The sequence below is a fragment of the Garra rufa genome, chromosome 21, assembly GCF_049309525.1.
Source record: "Garra rufa chromosome 21, GarRuf1.0, whole genome shotgun sequence".
Taxonomy (NCBI): domain Eukaryota; kingdom Metazoa; phylum Chordata; class Actinopteri; order Cypriniformes; family Cyprinidae; genus Garra; species Garra rufa.
The window spans coordinates 17,754,764-17,775,173 of NC_133381.1; the positions used below are offsets into that span (position 1 = coordinate 17,754,764).

At 36.9% G+C, this 20,410-nt stretch overlaps 1 protein-coding gene across 3 annotated transcripts in view; it reads left to right on the forward strand.

Annotated features, from left to right (window-relative positions):
- The first annotated feature begins 3,618 nt into the window (after positions 1-3,618).
- The window catches only part of slc8a1b (solute carrier family 8 member 1b), a 118,494-nt gene continuing 101,702 nt past the window's right edge, over positions 3,619-20,410 (forward strand). For 2 of the 3 annotated variants that reach the window (XM_073826503.1, XM_073826501.1), the window contains exons 1-2: positions 3,619-3,925; positions 5,207-7,053. In XM_073826503.1, coding sequence (XP_073682604.1) covers positions 5,234-7,053 — 1,820 coding nt within the window. In that variant the 5' untranslated portion in view covers positions 3,619-3,925; positions 5,207-5,233. The remainder of the gene's footprint in view (positions 3,926-5,206; positions 7,054-20,410) is intronic. The other variant, XM_073826502.1, reaches the window with a different exon arrangement.

The following is a 20,410-nucleotide window of genomic DNA, read 5'->3' on the forward strand; positions in this document are numbered from 1 at the left end:
CAAACATGTACACACACAGAACATATTCACTGTCAGCATGTCACCAACAGCGTGGAAGACAAACAGGTTTTGTGTCACATTAGGTCTGAGTGAGATGAAACTGCTGAGTGGAGAAGGTGGGAGAGTAAAGAGAACAGCTGAGAGTTATGAGACATGGGTGACAGGAAGAGCCTGTTTAAGTTACCAGATGCTATCAGAGAGACAGGAAATATTTCTGTCATGGTACGAGATGAGAACCCACCCCCTCCCTGTTTAATTGCACCGAGTCTAGCACAGATCAGGGTACTGTTATCAAAGAATACAGCCTCATCATATGACTAACAGTGTATGAGAGATAGAAACAGCTCTGAATTCTGACAGAATCTTTGTTATAATGCATTTTTCAGTTTGTCAACAAAATGTTACTCGGTAACTGTAATTATATGCAGCGGTTGGCCTTTTCACCCTTTGTTCAGTATGAGTAAGCTTTCATTTTTGCAAAGTTCCCTGTGGGGCCTAAAACAGAATTATACAATTACAGAATTAGCGGATTATATAATGTTCTGAGTGCATTTGTGTCAGAAAATACCAGCTTTATTGATATGCGTGTCTTTGTATTGTAGGCTTGAATATATTGATGTCATGGACACACTAGACTTTGATCAGAAGATATTTCTACGGAAACTGCGTCCTTTTAAAAAACATAAATTTGAAATATGTTGAATAATAATAGGTCCAAACTGTAAAAATATACAATCTACTCAGCTTTATTGCAGTGCTAAACCTGCAGCTTTCGTTTTGAAAAGGCGTGACTCGATTTTACACTGGTCATATGTCTTAATGTGATACAAATTTGCAGATCAGAGTTCACTAAACTTGAACTTTGAAATTCACATGAGCTTGTGCTTATGATTTCATGCATTTGCATGCATATGAATCTAAATGTCTTCAGAAATATAGTAAAACGTGACTTGTGAGGACATTTGAAATGCTCTGTACTATATGAATAGCTCATAAATCATGTTTGACTCCAGATCTAGTAATGTCAGCAGGTTTGTGTGACGGTTAGGTACTGTAAATATAATTGTCTTTGTATGAAAACTGTTACGATTATGGTTTAAACTGGCATTTTTGCACTTCAGGTTGGCTTAAGCTGCCAGTAAACTGCTGGATCGACACTGGAGGATGAGAGAGACCGTGAGGGCGAATGAGGGACGAGTAGAGAAGCAGTGAGAGGGAAGGAGAGAAAGAGAGAGAGAGAGAGAGAGAGAGAGAGAGAGACATCTCCCTCTGGCCAAAATGAACAAGAACTAGGCCACGCTGTACCGCACCTGAGCAAAGCCAAAACAGCTGCTGCTTCTTTTTTAACTCACCTTTAGATTTATTGAGAGAAAAAAAAAAAACTACTGTAACTTTATTTTTACATTAGTGGCAAAGCTCAGCGTCCTCTACTCTGACCACGGTGGTGTCTGAGGAGCTGCAAGGACGTAACTTTTTGTATGTGTGCGGCAGTGTGTTCAGTAGTTTAGGTTGCATCACTGTTGCTGAGCTCCTCTGGGCGTCAGATGTGGCCTTTTAAAATGCACATCTGAGCCAAATACAGATGAATGAAACAAATTGTTTCAGAACAAAAGAGGCCGAGCAAATATTTGCACAAGTCTGGCATCATTTGCCACGCCTGGCTGATTCCGCAGAGTAAAAATCAGTTGAGGTAAAATGCATTTTGTTTTAATAGGTTGTTTTAATAGGTTTTAATTCCATGCATTCTTATGTTTTGACTGTGAGCTGAAGGCTTGCTTATCCTATATATTGATTTAACAGTAGGAGCAAGTGAAAAAGCAATTCACTAAAGACCACCAAAAGTGAATACTCACCTGTGCTGTAATCCAGAGCTTCATGCCTCTATTGCGCCTCTGTTGGCACAATGTGTTACTGCAGGGAAGCCAAAAAAGTAGGTAGGCTGAAGGCAAGCAACTGTAAAATTCTGTCCTTTTTTAATGCAGATATGTAATGACCTGCCGTTTTGTTTCTAGATCATTCAAAGTAGGCTAACATTAGAAAACAATATCAAATGAATGATCTTGATACATGTGTGACTGTCAGCATCCTAGAAATAAAGTCATGTTGAATGTGGAATAATTTAAAGAGAGAGAGGGTTGCGTTCAGAAAAGGGTGAAGATCAAAGAAATCTGCTTGGGTTTTAATGAAATGATGCAATTAAGATGTAAATTAGAGATTAAAGTGTATGTGTGCTCGCATGCATGTGAACTTCTGAACTTCACACTGTTTATTCGTTTGGTTATGTGTGTTTGTGTGTGTGTGTGTGTGTGTGTGTGTGTGTGTGTGTGTGTGTGTGTGTGTGTGTGTGTGTGTGTGTGTGTGTGTGTGTGTGTGTGTGTGTGTGTGTGTGTGTGTGTGTGTGTGTGTGTGTGTATATATATATACAATTTTATCAGACACCTTTAAAATTATTCATGTTATCACAGTTTATTTGCTATAGTTTATAAAATGGTAATAAAATATGACAAGAACTCTCAAAGTTAAACTGTCAAATTCATCTTGATAATCACAAAATAATTACAGTCAAGCCAAAATTTATTCAGACACCTTCAACATTTCTTACATGATCATAGTTTATTTGCTGTAGTTTAGAAAATGGTAATACAATATGACAAGAACTCAAGAGGTAAACTGTGCCAGAACATATTAATCTTGATAATGTCAGATAACTTTGGTAGGAAGGTATGTAACAAAATATGGTCAAAATCAAAATTTTGGTCCCAAATTTGTATCAGTTTTACTGGTAGTCCACTGTAGCCTATGAAGTATTTGTGGGTATAATATGTCACAGTTTACTTTATTTTGCTATCCTAACTTACATAAATGAACTATTGGGTCCTGCACCCACTAGTAAAAAAATATCAAAAATTAAATCTGGTGTCTGAATATTTTTTTGGTTGGACTGCATTCAGTAGCGATATCTGATTTACCGAATCGTTCTTTTGAGTCGGATCATTCAGTGATTTGAATGAATCGTTTACAAATGACAACAGATGTTGCCGGTTCACAAATCAACAAATGGGCTAACTGACTGTCTCTTTCGGGCGCCCTTTTTGTTAATTATATGAAATATTTGTTTCGAAATAAATGTGCGAAAAGTAAATTATTTGAACAGAAGAACAGACTATAGGCTACGTGCTGAACCTAAAGAACTGTTTCACGGAATGAGTGGGATTTCTCGCTTTATTACAGACAAAACCGTTCATCATGGAATGGTGTGGTTTTTACAGCCGGCTAGGGAGGTTGCAGTATAGAAAATGAATGAGATGTCGAGTGTGTGATGTATTACACCACTACAAATGAAACCGGTATTGTATCACGTGGTCACCGTGACTGATAATTCATTCATTGATCATCAGTAACGCGGATAAAGGACCGTTTGCGTTCATACGTGTGTATGAGAGAGGGCAACAGAGAGAAAAAGATAAACGCTGAAGCAGAACCCCTGCTCTCTCTCTTTCTCTCTATCTCTCTTCCCGAACGCAGAGCGCGTATCCCACTCACAGAGCGCGAGGCTCCGCGGCACGCGCGCACACGCTCGCTCACACACACTCACTCACGCACCCAGTCACACACACACTGAACCAGCCGAGAGAGGGAAGAATGAGGAAGAACTCGCACGCACATTTCAGCTCTCACAGATTTGCTGATAAAGCATCAGATATTTGATCGCTACGGGTTTGTTTGGGGGAAAACACGAGTGTATGGAAATCGGAGGGTGCGTATAATACACGCGTGGGTCTGTAATCTTTCCTGCATCTCCTATATAAATACCTAAACTAATGCGAGCTGGGATACTACTGACGGCTTCCGACACGCACTGTCTCCGTTAACACTCCTGCTGCCGTTTTCCCACAGACTGACTACTTCACGGAGCACCGTTACGGTAAGCGTTTTTTCTTTATATATGTGTCTATAAGGGTTTGCGTAGAGCTATGGTGGCGATATCATTGCATGAGGGTTAATGGGGCACAGGCAAAGCGAGTATCGCATTCATATAATCATAACGGAGAGTGACCCATTTGATACAGAGGTGCGCACTCGTGCCCGTCCGGTCCGGTCCGCAGTGGCCCCGCGGATGATGATTTAACCGGCCGTTCGCCTTCACCCCGTTTTACGGGATTCTGATGTGCACGTGAAAGTTGTATTAAACACGATCTGGTTGCAAGAACCTCTGCGCTTCGTGAACACATCGCGAAAAAAGCCCTAAAGCCAACGTTTATCCAAACAATAAGAGCGCCCAAATAAGAAATTATGCGTGTACGCATCGCGTACATTGTGGGATAACAGATGTTTCATCAGTGGATGGGGTAGAGGTGCTGAATGAGAGCAGTAGGTTGCGGTAGATGTGAATGAGAGTGAGCGAGATTTGAGCAGTGCTGAATTAAAGCGGTTCTTTTGCATTCCAGATCGTTAAAGCTACTGAAATGCGTATGATTAAATAATTATGTAGGCCTATTAAAAGCTAAGCGGTTGTAGTTTCATATGAATGTGTGAGTAACGTCTGCAAGCTTTTGCTGTGCATTATGCCCATTGATGACTGCAGAGATGAGTGTGTGTGTGTGTGTGTGTGTGTGTGTGTGTGTGTGTGTGTGTGTGTGTGTGTGTGTGAGTGACCCTGTGGGTGTGTGTCCATACATGTGTTTTGCACCATGAGAAGTGTTTCTTCTTCTTGCCTCAGGGGCGATTACCACTCTTTGCCTGATGATGCATTTTGCAAGCATCGTTTGAAGTCAGGTCTGCTTGCTTGCAGTCAAGCACCAGCGTCCCAACCTGAACTTCATTGGATGATTTTTTTGGGACCAACAGCTTTGGACTAATAGCGGAGAAGCAACTAGCAGAATGTAATGTCGTTGAGGCTTAAGGGAGCATCTGGACTTGTTTATGCATTCTGCTGAAATGAACCTGATGATTGAATTGATAAACAAAATTGACAAATAGATAATCAAGCCCAGATGCTGCAGAATGAGTTTTGTTTTACCTGACATTTTGGGAATGTGCCTTTCAGCAAATACTGATGAAATGTTCTAAAAATGTCAGACTTGAATCAGAGATCCGTAATAATGCTGTGCTTGTTGGTGATCAGTGCCCTGGTTTCATTTCAATAGCTGCTTGATCTATTTTTCCTAATTTTGCTCTTCATCCCCCTTTTCTCTTTCTATTATAGCAGAAGTTTGTCGCCGAGTAAGGAACGATGAGGCATCGTGAGACCTCCCCACGCCTCTTCCTGAGCTTTCAGTGTCTAGTCGTCATGGTGATACTGCTCTACAACGTCCACCATGTGACAGCGGAACATGCTCCAGACCACAGCCAGGATCATAGTTCTCCTGCCAACAAGTCTTTGAGCTGTGGTGGGTCAGTTTCATGTGCCCCAGGAGTCATCCTTCCAGTTTGGGAGCCCCCAAACCCTTCCTTTGGAGACAAGGTAGCCCGGGCCACGGTTTACTTTGTGGCACTGGTATACATGTTTCTGGGAGTTTCGATTATCGCTGACCGCTTCATGGCATCCATCGAGGTCATCACCTCTCAGGAGAAGGAGATCACCATTAAGAAACCCAATGGTGAAACGACCACTACAACTGTACGCATCTGGAACGAAACTGTGTCCAACCTCACCCTCATGGCTCTGGGGTCTTCAGCTCCTGAGATTCTGCTCTCGGTCATTGAAGTGTGCGGCCACAACTTTGAAGCTGGTGACCTTGGACCCTCTACCATCGTCGGAAGTGCAGCTTTCAACATGTTTGTCATTATTGGAATCTGTGTGTACGTGGTGCCCGACGGAGAGCATCGCAAGGTGAAACACCTTCGTGTTTTCTTCGTCACCGCCACTTGGAGCATCTTCGCCTACTTGTGGCTCTACCTGATCTTGGCTGTTATCTCACCAGGCGTCGTCCAGGTGTGGGAAGGTCTTCTCACTCTTTTCTTCTTTCCAATTTGCGTGGTCTTTGCTTGGATCGCTGACCGCCGCCTGCTGTTTTACAAGTATGTTTACAAGCGTTACCGAGCTGGCAAGCACCGTGGCATGATCATCGAGACGGAGGGGGACCGTCCTCTTCCATCCAAGGTGGATATCGAGATGGACGGGAAGATGCTGAACTCTCACGCGGTGGACTTCTTGGATGGAACTCTGGCTTTGGAACTGGAGGACAAAGATCTGGATGAGGAGGAAGCGAGACGTGAGATGGCGAAGATCCTGAAGGAGCTGAAGCAGAAACATCCTGATAAAGAGGTGGAGCAGTTGATTGAACTTGCTAATTACCAAGTGCTCAGCCAGCAGCAGAAGAGCCGTGCGTTTTACCGATGCCAAGCGACCCGCTTAATGACCGGTGCAGGTAACATTCTGAAGAAGCATGCGGCAGATCAAGCTCGTAAAGCAGTAAGCATGCATGAAGTGCGTAGTGACACTGGAGAAAACGACCCAATTTCCAAGGTCTTTTTTGATCCTGGTTCTTACCAGTGCTTGGAAAACTGTGGCACCGTGGCAGTGAATGTGATTCGACGCGGAGGCGATCTCAACCAGACCGTGTCGGTGGAATTCCGCACCGAAGATGGAACCGCAAACGCCGGCTCAGATTACGAGTTCACAGAAGGCACTGTCGTTTTCAAGCCAGGTGAGACACAGAAGGAGATCCGAGTTGGAATTATTGACGATGACATCTTTGAAGAGGACGAGAACTTCCTCATTCACCTCAGCAATGTCCGTGTGCTTCATGAGGGTGATGAGCCAGAGACCACTGAAGCCAACCATGTGGAGACCATCGCAACTCTCGGTGTGCCCTCCACAGCAACAGTCACCATCTTTGACGATGACCATGCTGGAATCTTCACGTTTGAAGAGCCAGTCACCCACGTTAGTGAGAGCGTGGGTGTCATGGAAGTCAAGGTCCTGCGTACGTCTGGGGCCCGTGGGGTGGTGTCACTGCCATATAAAACCGTTGAGGGAACTGCGCGTGGAGGGGGAGAGGACTTTGAAGACTCCCATGGTGTTCTGGAGTTCCAAAACGACGAAATCTTGTAAGTCAAAGTCTTATATTTACAGTATTTGGCTTCCTGTCCTGACAGGTCACTCCTAAAATATTACTGTTAAGAATTTTGATTCAGAATCATTTGCATTAGTATCTACCCTGTCAGAACAGGAATGTAATGCATGCAAGATGTTTTTGAATTGAATGTGCCTGATGACGCAGCATGCTTGATGCTAAATATTTTGCTGTGTGACATCATTGCGATGTCACCGTGATATCAGAAGCATTGTGTGCAAAGTTCAGCCAATGGAGGATGTCATCAAAAAGAAGCTTTCCATATCTACTTCTCATCTTCTTCTCTTCTCCATCTTACGTATCTTTCATTTCACAATTCTCTCTCTATGTATTTCAGCCTCAAAGCCTGATTCTTGACAGTCAGGGTGAATGATAATGATTATGATATTCTGTTATAGCAGATGTTTTGCTGTTTTGTTTTCAGTTTATTTATTGTTTTATTTATTGACTGCTTCGTGCAATCTTCGTAAAAGTTTAATGAGTCTTCTTGCTGTTGTCTACAGTTTTTTACTCAGGTTTTTTTTTTGTTTCTGGTAGGGATGCACCGATACGAATCGGCCGATCATGCTTGCGCGTTTTGTCAGTAAAGCAGGTTCTGTAATCAGCGGTAAATGCCATCAGGTGCGTGATTTCACGTTGAGCCGTATATACTACACACAGCCGTTGTTTACCGACGAGCTGCGCAAATCAGTGTTCATTATCAGTGTGAATGTGCGCAGCTCGTCGGTGAACAACGGCTGTGTGTAGTATATACGGCTCAACGTGAAATCACGCACCTGATGGCATTTACCGCTGATTACAGAACCGGCTTTACTGACAAAACGCGCAAGTGATCGGCCGATACGGATCAGTGCATCCCTAGTTTCTGGAGATGATGCATGAATGTGTGCTGCTGATCTCATGAGAATGTTCCCTGGTGATGAAATAAAAAAACATCTTAAACCAGACTGAGCTGGTTAGCTGGTCTTGTTTAGTCCTGGTCAGGCTGGTTCAAGGAGGTTTTGGGCACTTTCCAGCTGCTGACCCAGCTAACTTAAACCAACCAAGACCAGCAAGCCAGGCTGGTTTAAGCTAGTTTTTTTTTCAACAGGGTTTGCACAGGTTCCTTGCCATGTGATCTATGGATTTGCCATGCTGACATTATAACAACAATTCTCTGGGCTACAGATCATAGTGTGAGTGTGTTTTGTTGTTTGCTTACAAGCTGTTGCTTGGCATGATAAGGAGGCCTCGAAGCTATGTCTCCTGCACCTGAGCAAAGGTTATTGAAAATGAATAATCAACCCATCCGCATAAGACATACGGTAAAACGGAAAACCGTCCATCTGCCCTGGTATACAAGGCACTCTGCAAGCACACTGACCGATTGTAACAGGCCGTGTGTATTTTAACCAGATTCAAAGCAGATGTTGAGGGTCAGACTTTCAGGGGCCTGTTGGCCTGTTGCATACTTTCCATAGAGCAAAGCTGTGCGTGCCTTTAAGTGGATTTTAATAACACTCCTGTAATGAAATGATGAAGGGATAGGGGGTGTGTTGTGCACGATACAGGACTATAGACAGGATTGGGGCCGCTTGCAGCATTCAAGAACTCTGAAGTCTCGATTTCCTTGGGATCTTAAAAATTTCCAGAACATATAATTAGAACATTATCTCAGCATTCTGGAATATGAGTGTGGAACAAGGTTGGAATGCAGGGTTACCTCACTGTGCAGGACCATGATTCATTGCACTTTCTAAGCCCTTTTGGAACAGTTTCGGACACTCTGTTTACTAAATACAGCCCTGTGAAAGTTGCACTCCAAAACAGTGTTTGACCACGTTTAGAAACATTCTGGATGTCAGTGAAAGAAGAATGGACTGCCAAACTCCCTCTTTAGTGCCAAACTGTTAACATCACAGATGTGCTTGCAGACACACGACTTTTTATTTTCCATACAGGATGGTGTGGTCTCACTGTCACACAGTAGATCATCTAGATTCAAACTCATGTGGCAAATATCAGTTCAATATGTCCTTTATTGTGGTGGCTTCTGGGTCTAATGGTTGTGTTTTGGTGGTGTGCTGGTGTCGTGGGATGTTAAGAAGTCCACGCCAGATCTCATAGAGGGAAACAAGGCTGTGAAGCACCATCGTGCTGCGATGCCCTTGAACACAACCCAGATGCAAGGCAGAATGGATTGCTCTGGAAAAAAGAGAGGAAAAAAAGAAAAAGGGAATGAGAAAATAGATGATCTACATCCCAGAGCCAGAGGCAAACTCCACCCTAATTTCAGTGTCGCAGTTTGTAAGAGAAAACACAGAACTAAAGTTTGAGCTCCTCGCAGCCCTGTAGTTTCTTTACTCCCATCGGATTATTCAGAGAGTCAGGAGCGCTGGCATTAACTGATAAGCAGATTTCAGCAGAGCTAGAACACCTGTCAATCACACATCCTACGCATCCCCTGATCCTTGCTTGTTTGTTCATGAAATATTTGGCTTATCGATTATTCTTTCGGCTCCCAATACGTGTAGTACCGCAGATTTTTCCTGAAGTGAGCACAGAAAATTCTAAAACATTTTACAGATTTTATCTGAGCCTGCTGAAGAGTATATTTTTTATTGTATCCAGGTTGTGTTGAATTTAATATCTTTTCCAATTTAATGACGTTTGCTTTCAAATCCAACTCCTGAGTTTGAATATAATTTGAATTGAGGTAGCAAATAGAATGTAGAACTGACCCTATAGTCAAACCAAAATGTATTCAGACACCTTCAACATTTCTCACATTATTACAGTTTATTTGCTATAGTTTAGAAAATGGTAATAAAATATGACGAGCTCAGAGTTAAACTGTAATTACAAATGAATCACAGTCAAACCAAAATTTATTCAGACACCTTTAAAAATTCTCACATTATTACAGTTTATTCGCTGTAGTTTAGAAGATGGTAATAAAATATGATGGAAACTCAACTGTGTCAGAACAAATTCATCTTGATAATGTCAGATAACCTTGATAGAAAGGTATGTAACAAAACATGGTCAGGTCAAATTGTCAAAGCAAATTTTTGTTTTACTGGTAGTCGACTTTACAACTAATTTTTGGGCATAATATGTCAGACTTTACTTTATTTTGCTATCCTCACTTATATAAATTAACTATAGTGTCGTGCACCCACTAGTAAAAAAATATAAAAAATTATGTCTGGTGTCGGAATAATTTTTGGCTTGACTCTAACTATTAGTTTTAATAGAAAACCAAAGCTTGACAACGCAAAGTTTGAATATTGGCTTGACAAAGGCTTTGAAAAAATATTTTGTAAAATTGTAGGCCTTACTGACAAATAGATGTTTTGAAATTTCTCTTTTATGAATATGCATTTAGTTTATGTATTTAATAAATTAGTTTTGCACCATTTCAATTGCAATTCAGCTTTGTGTGATGTGCCTATTCAGTGCCAAGTCCAACTCAATACCGAAAGGATGCCAATTATTCAATTCTGAATTTTGCACAGCCCTGTTTTATATTCATTTCCACCAGATTTTACTTTAAAAATATTTTCCAGACCAAAAAATATAGCACACACACACGGTCACAGTGCACACAGATTCAGAACGCTGCTGCATTATCGGCTCTAACTGGCATTTTGACATTTGTGTTCATGAAATGCCAGGGCAGTGGGTGGCAAGAAGAGTCATGCTAATGCTTGTACATCTGTTATTTCAAATGAGCACATGGGCATCCAGGTGTATTTGTCTGTCTGTGTGTGTATGTTGATGTATGTGTCGTTTTTGAAGCAGCCAATGGTAAGATATCCTTAAGATCAGCTTTAGATCAGATGAAGCAGCCATTTTATAGGATTATGTGTGTGCAAATACAAAACCATTACAGGTGTAAGTAATAAAACGGCATGACAAATGACATCTGTGTCTGTATCTGACAACTTAATCATAAGACAGTCCCACTGGACAGGCTCAGAATAAGATGAAAAAGGAAGGAAATGAAGGCTAAACAAAAGGGAGAGAGAAATGTAACACCGAATTTGAGTTTGAAAACATTTTGAGCTGCCTACATAAACAGCAATATAGGCATCACAGACTATGATGTCCAATGAGTGCTGTCTAGGTAGACAGCTTGCTAAGTTTTGAAACAACCAATCATGAATTTATATTTTGAATAACTTTTTAAATAAATATATGCTATAGAAATACAATATATAGGCTAATTATATAGGCTTAAAAAGTTTATATTTAATAGGTCTATTCATTTTGGAAATACCTAATTGCCTTTTCCTTGCAGAGTAGTTCCAGGTCTTTTATTTCATGGTTCCACATTTTGTTTTTGGGAAGAAAAAAAGTACAAGGTTGTCAGAGATCAACTTCTGAAAATAAAAGATTTTAGAAAATGCACAGATTGCAAATTAAAAATATTTAAATCACAACATTCTTGATGGATGTTCTTGCATTTCGACTTCCATCTAACCTAATAGACTTCCTGGCTAAATGGCAAGTAATTCTATTCACCTGCCAAAGCCATTTGTTGCTTGGTAGGTGCTAATTTTTTGGCAGTAAGTAAAGTAAAAGGAAGAGAGAGATGAAGAGAGCGATGGATACAAAGAGAGAGAGAATTCTATAGATGGGTAAAGTGAGAGAGAGAAAGAAAGAGACACAGGGTCAGGTTTGAAGTGTTAATCTGCTCTTTCTCATTAGACCCAATAACAGCTGCAGGAAAAGCATAACTAGAACATTCACACACACACACACACACACACGTTGGGTTTACATGTTTTATGGGGACATTCCATAGGCGTAATGGTTTTCATACTGTACAAACCATATTTTCTATGGCCCTACACCTACCCTACACCTAAACCTAGCCCTCACAGGAGATTGTGCACACTTTTACTTCCTCAAAAAAACTCATTGTGCCTGATTTATAAGCCTGTTTCCTCATGGGGACCTGAGAAATGTCCCCACAAGGTCAAAATCTACTGGTATTCCTATCCTTGTGGGGACATTTGGTCCCCACAACGTGATGAATACCAGCCAGGTACACACACACGCATACATGTGCACAAACGCCACATGCAGTAAAACACAGGCTTACCCACATACATTTACCCATTCTGTCTAAAGTTCTTTAAAGAACCATCTCTTTCTTACCTTTTTATAATCTGAAGAACCTTCTTTCACCACAAAGAACCTTTTGTGAAACAGAAAGGTTCTTCAGATGTTAAAGGTTCTTTATGAAACCATTTAGACAAAAAAGATTATTCTATGGCATCGTGAAGCACCTTATTTTTAAGAGTGTAGGCATAAGGGACGCTCCTGCAGCCCCTGATCCTGTGCTGGCTTTATGAGTGAAGCGTATTTTGGTTAAATTTGGTTCGATTTTAAATTTAATTAGATTATGGTACATATATCATGTGTTTTCATAGAATTTTTAATGCCACACAGACAAAAAATATATTCACAAGATTCAAGACATTGATTTTAAGGAATGTACAATGTATCTCTACTAATATTCATTATAGGATATTAAAAGTTTCAATGCTGTTTGTGACCCTGGACCACAAAACCAGTCATAAGTAGCACAGATGTATTTGTAGCAATTGCCAACAATACATTGTATGGGTCAAAATTATTAATTTTTCTTTTACAACTTTCCATGAAGATATTTAGTACATTTTCTACCGTAAATATATCAAAACTTAATTTCTGATTAGTAATATGCATTTCTAAGAACTTCTTTTGAATAACTTTAAAGGCAATTTGCTCAATATTTTGATTTTATTGCACCCTCACCTTTTATTGTTGTATCTCAGCCAAATAACAAACTATACATCAATGGAAAGTTTATTTATTCAAAACATTGACATTTATGACTGGTTTTGTTGTCCAAGGTCACATTTGTTTTTGTTTAGATTTTTTTTTTTTGGCTTAATTATTGTTAATGTGTGTATATTATATTGTTTATTTTATTTCTTTATTAAATTGTGACTCAAATGCCAAAGCTCTTCAGCTCTGATCTGCTGTTGACTTACTTTAGCCCACCAGATTTAACTTTAAACGATAAAAATCATCTGCAGGGAACAATTAGTCACGATTAATCGATTCAAAGGAAAAGTTTGTTTACGTACTATATGTATGTGTACTGTATATTTATTATGTATATATAAACCACAAACATGCATTTATATATTAAGGAAAAATATGTTAGATTTATATGTAAGTTATATATATTTATATATAAATTAAGTGTTTACATACAAATTTCATACAATTCATTTGAATATTTTTTTAAATATATACACATATGTATAGGTGTGTGTTTATGTTTAATAAATATACACAGTACAGAAATAATATGTAAACATTAACTTATATTTTGAATCGATTAATTGTGACAAATTGTTTTGCAGCCCTAAAATGTAACAGAAAATATTTTAGCATAGAAAATGCTAAATAAAAAGTAACATGTTTAAAGGATTGGTTCACTTGCAAAATAAACATTTCCTGATAATTTACTCACCTTCATGTCATCCAAGATGTTCATTTCTTTCTTTCTTCAGTCGAAAAGAAATTAAGTTGTTTGTAGAAAACATTTCAGAATTTTTCTCTGTATGGACCTCAATGGCACCCAATAAGTTGAAGGTCCAAATTGCAGTTTCAATGCAGCTTCAAAGTCATGGAATAAGGGTCTTATCCAGCGAAATGATTTGTCATTTTCTATAAAAAAAAAAAAAGAGAGAGACATACTTTTTAACCACAAACGCTCGTTTTGCACTAGCTAGACTTCACGCATTACATAATCACGTTGGAAGTACTGACCCAGTGTTTACAAGGCAAACGTGCAAAGAAAGTCAGCCCTACACTACCTTTTTGAACCATAATACACATAAGTAACCACATGTGACCTTTCCAGCGTGATTACGTAATGCATGAAGTCTTACACCGTGTCTACACTGGACGCGTTGTGGCATGCTGCATAAGCTGAAGTCTGTCTACACTGGACGTGACAAAGCGACAGTTAAAAATCATTTGAACTTTGTGTCAGTATGGCAGTATTTACTATTACTGTTATTTACTGATTTGTCATGTCACTCCACACCTCATCTAGTGTAGACAGCATCATTGATTATAATGGGTTCTATTGTATTTTTTAGAAAATAACCAATTGTTTCACTAGATAAGACCCTTATTCCTCGACTGGGAGCCCTTTGAAGCTGCATTGAAACTGCAATTTGGACTACTGTCCACTATATGGAGAAAAATCCTGGAATGTGGTCCTTAAAAACCTTTATTTCTTTTCGACTGAGGAAAGAAATACATGAACATCTTGGATGACATGGGGGTGCGTAAATAATCAGGAATTTTTTACTCGGGAAGGGACATCACTGACTTTCTACAGTTATCAACGGCATGCAGTTTTTAACACAATGCACGAATGCATTCACTCACACTCTCTTAGACATGCTTGCAAACACTTATCACTCTTTAAATGCTCGTGAAGGCCATTAGCTGTCTTATAATTGACAATCAAGAGTGAAGTTATTCAATTAAACATTGCAGGGAAAATATTTTTATATTATTTTCCATAAACTAATGGAGCAAAGAAAAAAATCCCACTTCACCTGGAAGTGTCATTCATTCATTTTAAAGCCATTATTATATTTAAACATAATGAGTGCAGCTTATTACTGTTGTTAATGATGTGTAAAGCCTGTAATATGTTGCTGTGTATAATAGCAGTCCATTAAATGCTAATAATGAAACCAGTATTAACCAAGATTTCTTATTGGTCTCTTCAGATTGTTTTGTCTGTTGGCGTCTGTCTTTCTGCCTCTGTCTCTTTTTCTCAGTCTGACAGTGGCATGGAGAATGTTAGATTCTGGGCAGAGGCTGTGCGTCTGTAATGAGAGGGTTATTAACAGTGATGTTTCAATTAGCGCACAAGCTTCCTGTGCAGGTGGGAAGGGAGTGTTTCTGTCAGATATCCTGAACCCTCACTCACCCAGAGAGCTGAGTCAAGCCTCACTAATGAACACCCCGACATACTGTCACTGTCACCCTCGCTCCAGTTGCCTTTCAGCTCTATCAGCGCTTTCTGCCTTGATTTCTTCATTCCTTGCTTGCTTTCTATCACTCGTCCTAACTCTTAATATTTAGGGGTTAGGGATTTGAACAAACACCTGTCCTTAAGAAATAAATGGCACACCTGGAGATCAAATACAGTGTATAATGTAAGTACATTATGCATTAACTTTTGATATTGATATTATACTATATTATATTATATTATATTATATTATATAATGTTATATTATATATAATACATATGTATATTATTTTCTATACCATATACATTTTATGATATTATATTATATCATGCCTAAATATGCACCACCAAAATCTTGATGTCCTTTTGTTTCTTGTGTATTTAGTAATATATTATAATATCATATCATATATAATATAATATGAAAAATAATATACATATGTATTATATATAACAAGTATTTTTTATGTGTGTATATTGCATGTAATATATGTAGATATCTGTCTATATGTACATAATATGGAAAATAATGCACATTATATTATATTATATTATATTATTTTATAATATTATTATATAATATATTATATTATTATACATAAATAGGCATCACCAAAGTCTTGTTGTTCTTTAGTTTCTATATATATATATATATATATATATATATATATATATATATATATATATATATAATATAAATAATATAATATAATATATATGGAAAATAACATACATACAGTATGTGTTATATTATATATAACATACAATTATTTCCTGTTATGTTATATTGTATTATACATGTATATGCATGTATTATATATGTAGATATCTGTATATATGTATGTAATATGGAGAAGTATATTATATTATATTATATTATATTATATTATATTATATTATATTATATTATATTATATTATATTATATTATATTATTATGCCTAAATATTTATAATATAATATAATATAATATAATATAATACATTCTATATGGAAAATAATACACATTATTATATTATATTATATTATATTATATTATATTATATTATATTATATTATATTATATTATATTATATTATATTATATTATATTATATTATATTATATTATTATACCTAAATATGCATCACCAAAGTCTTGATGCCCTTTAGTTTATTGTATATTTAGAAATATAATATAATTTATTATAATATAATATATATGGAAAACAGCATACATATGTATGGTATTATATATAACACATTTTATCTGTTTTGTTTTGTTATATTGTATTATATATGTATATGCATGTAATATATATATGTACATATCTGTATAATATAATATACATATTATATTATATGATAATATGTTATATTATAATATATTATATCATACCTAAATTTGCGCCACCAAAATCTTGATGTCCTTATGTTTCTTGTATGTTTATTTATATAAAATATACATGTGTGTGTGTGTGTGTGTGTGTGTGTGTGTGTGTGTGTGTGTGTGTGTGTGTGTGTGTGTGTGTGTGTGTGTGTGTGAGTGTATGTATGTATATGTAGATATCAGTATATATGTATATGATAGATATAAATGTACATATTACATAATACATTTTTATATTATATTAAAAGTTTTTTTTACAAACTATGCTAGTTACGCTAGTTAAAGAAATGTATCATATTATACATTACATATATTTTTATATCATATACATATTATAACATTTTTAAAACATATTTTATATAAGAAAATACTTGTATGGCAAATCATCCTTTCAGCTTCTTTTCATTTTTACTCCCCAACTTTGTCTTTTTCATTATCATGTGTTTCTCATTTGTCTCATTTTCCGTTAATTCTCTCTGTATGTATGTGAACAGGTGAATGTTTGTGTGTGTGTGTGTGTGTGTGTGTGCGTGTGTGTGTGTGTGTGTGTGTGTGTGTGTGTGTGTGTGTGTGTGTGTGTGTGTGTGTGTGTGTGTGTGTGTGTGTGTGTGTGTGTGTGTGTGTGTGTGTGTGTGTGTGTGTGTGTGTGTGTGTGTGTGTGTGTGTGTGTGTGTGTGTGTGTGAACAGGTGAATGTTTATGGTCGTTCTGGTTCATGTTTCTCTGTCAGTGTGTGTTGGAGCATGAGTGTGTGTTTGTTGTGGGTCACTCTGGTGTGAGTCCTTTCTCACAGAGTCGGGTGAGAAGGTAATAGGGGATTGAAGAAATTTGAAAGAAAGAGAAAATGAGAAGAGGAGAAGGCGGTGGAATGTTTGTTGTGTTTCAGCTTCCCTGGCAGGCGCTGAGCTAACAGGTGGGGATTACTTCTGCCAAAACACTGCTATTACTATTTACTGTAACCAGAGAACACACACATACTTGTGTGTGTCTGTGTGCGTGCTTTTTCCCCCCTTAAGAGTTTCTTCTTTTTTGACCTAAAATATTACAGTTGAATACTAGCAGTAGCCACACAGATAGACCCATTGCACCTTTTCAAATCGACTTCTTGTGCTAGAAGCAAATTGATTTACAGAAGTAGTTTCATAGTGGTTGGACATAATAGAGTAGAACCTATTACACTTTCTCTTCTTCTTTCCGTTTCTCTTTCCTACCTGGGCCTTGTTTAGATGTTTTGTGTTTATACATGACCAGGCCCACGCAGATTTCCGCATGAATGGGTACGTCCATCATTCGTACGTGTGCCGGATCTTTTTTTGTTTGTTTATGAAATATTTTGGCTAGTTTGTTCAATATTTCAGTTACCAATTCAATTGCAATACTCTCAGCTGCGCTCAATGCATCTTGCAGTGTTTCAACAACAACCACTTTACAGAATCCTGCAGATATTCGCTTAAATACGTGCAGAGAATGTGGAAAAAGTCTGCAGATTTGGTCTGGGCCTCAACATGAGGGAAAAAATCACTCTTTCATCCAGTCACTCAGAATGAATGTGTCTGGATTAAAAAGGAAATGGTTAAAGGTGCATATCATGGAAAACAGGCTTTTACTTGCTCTGGTGAAATTGCAGAGTTTAATGTACTGCATAAACATACACTAAAGCTCTGTTCATACGGGGCCAAATTTTCTTTCCTGAGGAGGTCAGGTAAATTTGTATCGCAATTTGTATTGTATTGAACATGTTGGCCGTTCACCTGCACAATCTGTTAAAAAATGATAGAGCAAATAACCTATACTGTTTTTTTTTTGGCTTACTCGTTGCTCTGAATATAGAATAGGAATGTCAGTAGCTTTGTTTCCATCACTTTGTTTTTATGTGCATTTTGAAGTATCACAAACGACAAATGTAGAAAAAAGTGAGTCAAATTGATTAATCGCGATTAATCGCATTCACAATAGTAGTTTGTGTTTACATAATATGTGTGTACTGTGTATATTTACATGTGTATATATAAATACACACACATACATGTATACATTTAAGAAATACTTACATGTGTAGATACTCATATTGAAATATGATTTTTATAATATATAAATATAAATATATATTACATACAATTCTTAAATATATAAATGTATGTGTGTGTATTCATATATACAAATAAATATACACAGTGCATGTATATTAAGTAGACAAACTTATTTTAGATGTGATTACTCGCGATTAATCAATTTGATAACACTAATAAAAAGCTTTTTAGCTTTCTTGAGGTGTTTTTTTTTTACTTTTGACTGCGAAAAAGGGTTAATGCGAATAATAGGAGATGGAAACGCATTTGCCGAATAAATTCCTCGATGCACATCAATAAAGTCATGTGACTTTGTGCTATGGGAAAGCATAACCTGACAACTGATCTTGTTACAAATGCCCGAGCAAAGTATTTATGTATAACTGCCTCCCAGAACTTTCTTAAATGACTGTGTTCCCATACAACAGGCGTCTGCCTTTGAAAGCAATGACCGCATTTATTGTTTCGTCAGCTCGCTGTGAAACGCAAGTAATTTATTATATATGAAAATTATTATTTTCAGTAGCTTTGCCTATTTTCTTGGTGAAATTTAGTGTCAGTTTATCAGAAAATCAATTTTGTTCTCTTTGACTCGCAAATGTTTTATGCGATATTGTAGTTTTGCGTATAGGTTAAATTCACAACTTTGGATGGAAACCCAGCTAATGATATTTGTCAATTATTTTTCTCAGCGCTGCTTATTTATTTAGATTTTCATTGAATGTAATTAAATCTGAATTTGCGTAATTTGTCATTACAGAATTAAATGCTTTGCAAATTTACTGAGCTAGAATAAAAGAATAAAATAAAATCCCTTAATTTGCATAAAAAGTAGTTCTATCAAATCAATTAATCTCAATTAATCGCATCCTAAATAAAAGTTTGTGTGTACTCTGTATATTTATATGTATATATAAATACAAACACATACATGTATATATTTAGGAAATACTTACATGTGTGTATATATACTCATATTTAAATATGATTTATATTAAAAATAAATGTAAATATATAATATATATTATATCCGTGTGCGTATTCATATACACAAATAAATACACACACACACACACACACACACGCATATATTATGTAAACACAATCTTATTTTGGATGTGATTAATCACGATTAATCAGAATTAATCGATTTGATTATGTTCTCTTTGACTCATTGGATGGAAACAGTGCTTATTTGCAAATGCAATATTCTAATTTTGCATACAAGTTAATTCTCAACATTTGATGGAAACCCAGTTAATGATAGTAGTCAATTATTTTTCAAAGCACTGCTCATTTATTTCGTATTTTATTGAATGTAATTGCTGCTATTTAAATTTGCTAAATTTGTCGTTACATAATTAAATGCTTTGCAAACTTACTGAACTGTAGCAAAAAATCCCTTAATTTGCAATAAAAAGTAGTGCTGTCAAATCGAATAATCGCGATTAATCGCATCCAAAATAAAAATTTGTTTACGTAATGTATGTGTGTGTACTGTGTATATTTATATGTATAAATAATGCATATATATGCATACATATGCATGTATATATTTAAGAAATACTTACATGTGTGTGTGTATATATACTCATTTAAATATAATTTATATTTTAAATAAATGTAAATATATATTACATATATTTCTTAAATATATAAATGCATGTGTGTGTATTCATATACACAAATATACACATACACATATATTATGTAAACAAACTTATTTTGGATGCGATTAATCATGATTAATCGCAATTAATCGATTTGATTTTCGTTTTTGTTCTCTTTGATTAGTTGGATGGAAATGGTGCTTATTCGCAAATGTGATATTCCAATTTTGCGCATAAGTTAAATTC